Raw genomic sequence first — 8,755 nt, 5'->3', positions numbered from 1 at the left:
AACATGATGGTAAAGTGTAATTGCAGAATCCCCAAAAACTTAGGAATTAATTGTCAATTTTTTTTTTTAATTCAGGATGGAGTTGCAAATTTAATTAAAAGTTTGGGTTTTTTTTTATAGTTTTAATAAATTACATTTAATTTAAATTTTTTTAATAATTTGTAATTAATATATTTAAAATATTATTTTTCTCACCAATAATTCAAATAATAATAACAAAATTGATACTTCGCCTAACCCTGGTTAACATGTAAAATAATAATATTATAAAAATAGATTTTTTCACAGGATTTATATTGCTGGTGTACCGGTATCCTGGTGTACTGTATAGTAACGACCCTTTGTCTCTCGAACAAACTCTTTTTATCTCTATCTCTGTTCGTGATATCTTTTCACTCATCAGCTACAGGTATCAAATTCAATCTCATCTCTGTGTTTGTTTTCATAATTTTCTTTTTCTGATGGATGGAAATAACATGAATTCATTCTTCTTTAGTGACAATTCCTTAATTGCTAATAATAACAGTGGAATATGAATTTAAGTTTTATTTGATTCTTGCCATTTCTGGATTTGCTCGTCATCTAATGCTATTATGTCTTGGAGGCCTTATTTGACTTGGGTTCTTTAATTTTGTATCTGGGAATTCTGTTTCTTCTATTTATATTCTGTAGCTTCAATCGTTTTGTGAAAATTGGAGGTTTTTTTTTTTTTTTTTTTTTTTTTTTTTTTTTTTTTTTTTAAATTGAAGTTGAATTCTTTAAAGTTTAATCTAACACTTTACTCAAGTTTCAATCCGTTTACTGTGTGCATTGTTTGACTTGCAATATGAACCTTACAATACAAGCTAAGCTTTAGCTTTACACGATTCGTATCCAGCACATTCCGTCACGTTCCAGGAATTTTTTGGGGAAACATTCATGGAAAAAAGGAACATTTTTGTGAATCTTGATGATCTTATGCCTATTCATGTAATACCACCAAAAGAATTATTTAATTAATGCATTGGATAGTGTGCGTGTGAATCACTTAGGATCTTGTTGTACTGTTCAACTGTTAGGTGCCTTAGCAGATTCAAATGGGTAAGCATGGGTATATTCATTAGATGTGAGGAATTTCTGCTTCCATCATGTGTGTATGCAATGTGGGTTTTGATGTAAGGGAGGGACCACTGAGGATTATGGACCTCAGTATCATAAGATAGAGCAGAGGTGCATCAAGAAGATAATGTATGTATTTGTCCCATTGTGACATTTACCTTATCTCAAGTATTCTCCTTTCCGAACAACAAAATGGAGTGTAAGGCATTATCTTTATAAGTATTGAAGTGAGAAATGGTCATATCTAGAAACCAAACTTACCCTTAATAGTAGCCTGCTCAAATTTTATTTATAGGTGATCTCTTCAGCCTGTTTCACTCTTGCATCTGACTTTCCAGATTGAACCGCATTTAACGGGATGTATCCTAGCAGTTATACAGCTGAAGTTACATGCTTATCTCCCAAAGCAACTGTAGAGGATGTGTATGATTTTTTCGCTCACTGTGGTCCAATTGAGCATGTTGAAATCATCAGGTAAATGTTCAGCTGTCTATTATTTTCTTTCATCTTTATGCTTTTCACTTTAATGTGGAATCCAAATGTAAAATGAATTTCTACATGTGATTCTTACTAATTCAAGGGAGGGTAAAGGGGGTAAGCAAGCATGTACAGATGTACTGGATGCTTTCTGCTGATCTTTCTTGGTATATTGCCTAGCAGGTCTAGTGAGTATGGTTCCACTGCATATGTAACATTTAGAGGTGCCTATGCTCTTGAAACTGCCATCCTGCTCAGTGTAAGTTTATCAGTTATCCTTAAGGAAAACGAGTATTGGCTCCCTGAATCAATAATGTTCATCCATGTTTTAGCTTTCAATGTGTCTTTGTAATGACTCTATGCTTTCAAATTCTTAAATAAATTCCCGAACTCTAGGCTGGCCTTAGTAAGTTGGACCTTCTTGTACATACTGATGCTATAAGTTGGATCATCTGGTGGATTAGAATATTTACTGGATTGGAGTTCATATGTTGTACTAGACAGTAATGAAAGATGCATAAATTTGTCCATTTAACGTGAAGCTCACTCTCTGTATCATTTATTTCCTTTCTATTCATCATTTGGCGTTGACAGATGGTTCACAATTTTAAAGGTTTATATTTGCCTTAATTCTAGAGAACAAAGTTGAATGAATAATAGTAGTGTTATTTGAATTGCTTCATGTGCCGAATGAACTAATTATCAGTAAACATCTACTCCTTAAGGTTCCAATGCTCAAGCTATCTGACAGCTTAGCATTTGATGTGGCAATTTTGTACTAATTTTGATATTTTAGGGAGCTACAATTGTGGATCAACGCATATGCATTACTCGCTGGGGGACTTACATGGATGAATCTGATCCTTGGAATTCATGGAAGGTCGAAAATGCTGGCTCAACGGTATGCATAATTATCTTTTATCATTATTCCATTTATTTGGTAAGCTTGTGACATTAACGAACTTACCAGATTTCGGCATTAAATTGAAACCTGTAAGCCTTCTTTAAAAATTCTCACCAGAAGAAATAATGCAAATAGATACATATTCTGCCAAAAATAGAAAATTTGTTAGAGATTTGCAATTAGGGTGAACATCTTTTGGATTGTGTGAGCCTTAGAGGACATTAGCTTTAACAATACGTGCTGATTACCAAGAAAGACAATAGAAGTCCAAAGCAAAGCAGAATTTTAGTTATCTTAGAAACATTGAACTTGTTTTTATAACCAAGGTACTAATTGAGGACATCCCAGGATTGATTCTAAGGTTGCATTAAGATTAGTTGGTGACAAACATCACAGTTCTCATCTAATAACCATTTCAAGTTTCTTAAGATTGATGCCTTTGCAGATCATATTCGCTTAATAACTCGTGGGTAGTTTGACTTGGCATTGATCAGAAACTATCATATGTAATGTGCCTTGTTATTATGATATACTAAGGAATTGGAGTTTCTAGAACAGCAATCATACATTAAAATCACAATGTCACAAATAATGAGTGCCATCGATTATTGTTCAGGGATTGAAATTGTCATCCAGTTACTGTTGCATTTTCCAATACTTCATTTATTATTTTGTTTTCATTATGTTTCAGAACTGCTCAGATTTCCTGGTTGCTTGCTTTGTCTCTGTAACATAGTATTCTGATTTGTGCATTCACTTGCCTTTGAATGGTCTTGCTGTTGTTTTATGCTGCCCTGGTTCGTAGTTGCACATTGGAAGCGATAAATAGTTCTAACTGTGCTTCAAGCTGTTCTTTTGAGCTAACTCTTTAACAAATCTTAGCAGGGAATTCATATGAACCAGTATACTTCTTCCCCTGGAGAAGTAGTGACTGTGGCTCAGGAAGTTGTCAAGACAATGCTAGCCAAAGGATACGTTTTAGGAAAAGACGCATTGATCAAAGCCAAAGCTTTTGATGAATCTCATCAAGTCTCAGCTACTGCTGCAGCCAAAGTAGCTGAGCTTAGCAACAGAATTGGACTCACAGACAAGATACAAGCTGGCATGGAAACTGTGAAATCGGTCGACCAGAAGTACCATGTCTCGGATATCACTGCATCAGCGGTATTAGTTACAGGGACAGCAGCTGTAGTTGCAGCTACTTATACAGGAAAGGCAGCTGTAGCAGCTGCTAATGCTGTGGTGAATAGCAGTTACTTTGCTAAGGGAGCTCTTTGGGTTTCTGACGCATTGACACGTGCAGCCCAAGCTGCGGCTGATTTTGGCAATAAGAGTAGTGAATAAGTGGTAAGAATTAGCCAACAGAATGTTGTTGTTTTGATCAATCCTTGTGTACAATTAAACAGTCTTCTATTTATATAAGCCCCAGAAGTTGTTTCTTATACCTGTGATTCTGCACTGTTTGGACTTTGGATAAGAACTATTTCTTGTGTACAAATAAATAATCGTCTGTTTATATAAGCCCAGAGGACTTTGGATAACACAGTTATTACTGTGCTTTAAGTTTTTCTTTTGAGCTAAACTCTTACCCATTCTTTGAGAGTTACTTTTTTTTTTCTTTTCGAGTAATGGAAAATTTTTCAAAATTTAAAAATTTTAAACTTTTGTTTTCGTTTTTGTTTGGAAGGATGGGTAAATTTTTTAAAGTATTTGAAAAAAAAAAACCTTTATTATTTATTTTGATCTCAAATTCAATTAATATTAAAATTTAATTAATATTATTTAAATATATGATCATACCAATTATGTTCTATGAAAATGTTTAAACATATAAGATATAACATAGTCAATGTGATTATGATAGAAACGAGTGTTAAAATAAATGTTTGGTGATATGATAATAAATAAAATTAAAAATAAGTGCATGTAATACATATTGAGAATAAAAATGAGAGAATCGTTTAAAATGATTTGGTTATGTCCAATATAATACCCTTATTGAGAATAAAATGAGAGAATCGATTATGAAGATTTAATTATATCAAATATATATAATATCAAATGAAGTAATATAAAAAATATATATATAAAGCAAAAATGTATTCTTAATGAAATGACACGTAATACTTTATTTGAACAGTTTATCACGTGTCACCTTTTATAAATATTCTTCTTTAACTAATTATTATTTAATTTTTTTTAATTTCTCTTTTAATTATCATTATTATTTACAATACTACCTTAACATTTATGATTTAAATTATTATTTTTTTTAAATTTAATTTTTAAAAATTAAGACATTTTGTAATTAAATGTAACATTTAAAAATTATTTATATTATTTTATAAATACTAATTATTATTTAATTATCATTATTATTTACAATAATACCTTAACATTTATGATTTAATTTATTATTTTCCTTAAATTTAATTTTTAAAAAAATTAATACTTTTTATGATTAAGTGCAATATTTAAAAATTATTTATATTATGTTTTTATAAATTTATTTATGTAAAAATATTATTTGTCACTTAATAATAATAATAATAATAATAATAATAATAATAATAGTTTAAAAAAATAAATTAAAAGATAATAATAATAATAATAATAATAATAATAATAATAATAATAATAATAATAATAATAATAATAATAATAAAGGTCATTGATGGCCATTAGTTTAGAGAAAATTGACCATTAATTTACAATCTCATAATCAATTATAAATATTCTCTTTTATATAGATTATTATTTAATTTTTTTATTTTTCTTTTAATTATTATTGTTATTTACAATACCACCTTAACAATTATATTTTAAATTATTATTTTTTTTAAATTTAATTTTTAAAAATTAAGACATATAGTAATTAAATATAATATTTAAAATTATTTATATTACTTTATAAATCTGATTATTATTTAATTTTTTTATTTCTATTATTATTATTATTATTATTATTATTATTATTATTATTATTATTATTATTATTATTATTATTATTTATGATTTAAATTATTATTTTCTTTAAAATTTAATTTTTAAAAAATTAAGACTTTTTATGATTAAATATAATATTAAAAATTATTTATATTATTTTTTTATAAATTTATTTATACAAAAATATTATTTGCCACATGTTACCCTCCATAATAATAAAATAATAATAATAATAATAATAATAATAATAATAATAATAATAATAATAATAATAATAATAATAATAGTTTAAAATAAAAAAAAAGTAATAATAATAATAATAATTAAGATTATTAATGGCCACTAGTTTAAAAAAATTGACTATTAATTTGTGATCTCATAATCAACTATCATATAATTTAATCAATCTTAAATTATTTTATATCTTTAATAAATATTTTTATTATATTTTTATATTTTTTATTACTTTTATTATGAAATCTTTATTAAAAATTTTGAGAGAGAAAAAATTTAGTTTATATAAAAAATTATAAAAATAAAATATAGAGATTTGATTTATTTATAATTGGTATGTATTATTTTTTATGTTGATAATTTAATATTCTTTTTATTTCATTTTCTTAAGATTAATTAATGTTTATTATTATTATTATTATCTTTATGGTCAACTTATGATGATTTAATTAAAATGGTCAAGTAAATAAAAAATATTTTACTATTATAAAAATTAAATATGAATATTTTTTATTATTTTTCAATTAAATAATATTTAATAATAAATTATTTTTTATTTAAATGATATTCATTTGTTTATCTATGTATAATATGTCATATGAGATATTTAATACACATCAAGCACTCTCTTAATTTTTTTTTTATTTTACCTAAATACTCTTAAATCTGTTTTCTTTCAAAAGTTATTAGTTATCATTTTTAAAATTTATTTATTTAAATATATTTAATTAATATTTATTTAATTATTTTTTTTATAAATTTTTTATTTAATATTTCTTAAACTTTTGAATATTTTGTAGTATTTATATATATTTTGGTTAGTATATTATAGTTAGCTATAGTTCTCACCACTTTTCATGTGTATAAACTGATAACTTTTTAATATGGCATTAGAGCTTTATCTGCATCATTCAAAGAACCACGCCTAGTGATTGTTACACCAGAACTGATTTCCATTAATTTTGCTTCTTGGCGAAGATCATTTTTGCTTGCGTTGTGCTTTCTTAATGGATCCGTCACCAGAAAAATCTCTATATCTTCCGTGAGTTCGATGCAACAATCTAATTGTGGCATGGCTCTTGAGGCCGATCTCACCCCAACTGTGTTTTACATGCAAGATGCGAAATAGACCAAAACTCTAGTAATTTTATCTTTTTTTTTGCCCGATATTTTCTTTGTGTTTTTTCAGTTTAAAACTTTATTTATGTTCTTTATTTAAAGCAATTTGCAAATGCAAGTCCTCTTGTAATGTACATGCCCTTAATTTTGCAGAACTATTCAGAACATCTGCACTTTCTTGCAGCCTTAATTACTTGTCAAATTGTTTAGTGTGCATACCACAAGCTTATGCTTTGCAACAAAGGCTAATAAGTGATTAAGTTAGATATTAGAACTTAACATAGATAATAATAATAATAATAATAATAATAATAATAATAATAATAATAATAATATAAAGTGAGTATAAAAGATAGTTATTAATATAAAGTGACACGTGAAAAGCTTTTTAAGGAAAATGTTATGTGACATTTCCTTTTTAATTATTTTTATTATGAAATCTTTGTTAAAAATTTTGAGAGACAAAGAGTGTAGTTTACATAAAAAGTTATAAAAATAAAATATATATATTTGACTTATTTATAATTAGTATGCATTAATTTTTATGTTAATATTTTAATATTCTTTTTATTTATTTTCCTAAGATTAATTAATGTTTATTATTATTATTATTATTATTATTATTATTATTATTATTATTATTATTATAACCATTAAATTGAAATGACCAAATAAATGAGAAATATATTACTATTATAAAAATTAAATTTAAATGTTTTTATCATCATTTTTCAATGAAATAATATTTAATTATAGAATTAAAATTTTATTTAAATAGTTTTTATTAAGGTAGAATTGTAAATAATATTTATAATTAAAAGAGAAATAAAAAAATTAAATAATTATTATTATAAAAGAGTATAAAAGAGAGTTATTAATGGAAAGTGACACATGGTAAACATAACACATGGTAAACATTTCAAGAAAAGTGCCACACAGCATTTTATTGGGAAAACCACTCTTCCTATATATATATATATATATAAAATAAAAATGACACGTGACACTTTCCTTAAAAAGTTTGCTATATGTCACATTCCACAAATACTTCTCTTTATATTAATTATTATTTATTTTTTTTACTCTTTTAATTATCATTATTTTTTACAATGCTACCTTAATATTTATAATTTAAATTATTATTTTCTTTAAAATTTAATTTATAAAAATTAAGACATTTTATATTATTTTTTGAATAAAGTACAAAATAATCATGAAAACTATTTAATACATGTATAAAAAAATTAAATAGGTATTTTAATTAATTATATCATAAATTAATTAAAAATTTATTATTATGACAAGTAAAAATTTATTCAAAATAAATTAAATAAAAGAAAATTTTAATTTAAAATTAATTTAATAATAATAATTTATCTTATTTAAAATATAATTAAAAATTAAATTAAAAATAAAAATGATAAATTATGCATGTATAACATGGGTATTATGCTAGTTATAAGTTATACAGAAATGAGTAAAAAAGGAAAAAGGAAAACTTAAAATGACGTGAAAGAAAATAATATCATAAAATTTATAATTTTTTATATTAATACAAAATTGATTTTGAATAGAATTAAATGGTGAATTAAAACTTAATTGTTATTTATATTATTTAAAATTGTCCACACTTCTTTAAATTTTATATATTTAATTAGTGATTTATATAAAATTATTTTTTAAAATAATTTTGTAAATTTATCTTTTCTTATAATAAAAAACCCTAATAATAATAATATCATAAAAACATTTCTTTTTACATTTATTTAATCATCTCTGTGGATAAATTGGGATGTGGATACTAAATATATTAAATTACTGCATTGTCTAACTACTACTACTAATAATAATAATAATTTTAAACTCTTATGCATCTCAAATCCATTTGCAAATATTCAATCTTATATATTAAAATTAAATAAAAATTTCCAATCAATAATTAATTTTAAATATTTACATGTCTCATTATTGATATCC

The 8,755-nt window shown here is 24.7% G+C and overlaps 1 protein-coding gene across 2 annotated transcripts; it reads left to right on the top strand.

Annotated features, from left to right (window-relative positions):
- The first annotated feature begins 279 nt into the window (after positions 1 to 279).
- LOC110651747 (binding partner of ACD11 1) lies at positions 280 to 4,020 on the top strand. 2 transcript variants are annotated; one of them, XM_021807140.2, is made up of 5 exons: positions 280 to 409; positions 1,437 to 1,572; positions 1,759 to 1,834; positions 2,372 to 2,476; positions 3,365 to 4,020. In XM_021807140.2, the coding sequence occupies exons 2-5, from the start codon at positions 1,457 to 1,459 to the stop codon at positions 3,821 to 3,823; spliced, it is 756 nt and encodes a 251-aa protein (XP_021662832.2). In that variant the 5' UTR covers positions 280 to 409; positions 1,437 to 1,456; the 3' UTR covers positions 3,824 to 4,020. The 2 variants fall into 2 exon arrangements, with proteins under 2 accessions (XP_021662832.2, XP_021662833.2); XM_021807141.2 differs by having other exon boundaries at positions 315 to 409; positions 1,394 to 1,572.
- Positions 4,021 to 8,755: the final 4,735 nt, after the last annotated feature.

The sequence above is a fragment of the Hevea brasiliensis genome, chromosome 15 (genome assembly GCF_030052815.1).
Source record: "Hevea brasiliensis isolate MT/VB/25A 57/8 chromosome 15, ASM3005281v1, whole genome shotgun sequence".
In the NCBI taxonomy this organism is placed as follows: Eukaryota; Viridiplantae; Streptophyta; class Magnoliopsida; order Malpighiales; family Euphorbiaceae; genus Hevea; species Hevea brasiliensis.
This window is presented reverse-complemented; position numbering and strand designations above follow the sequence as displayed.

Coding starts and splice junctions, on each gene's coding strand:
- LOC110651747 (XM_021807140.2), top strand. CDS start 1,457: ATGTATCCTAGCAGTTATACAGCTGAAGTTACATGCTTATCTCCCAAA. Junction 1,573..1,758: donor GAGCATGTTGAAATCATCAG/GTAAATGTTCAG, acceptor ATTGCCTAGCAG/GTCTAGTGAGTATGGTTCCA. Junction 2,477..3,364: donor TCGAAAATGCTGGCTCAACG/GTATGCATAATT, acceptor AAATCTTAGCAG/GGAATTCATATGAACCAGTA.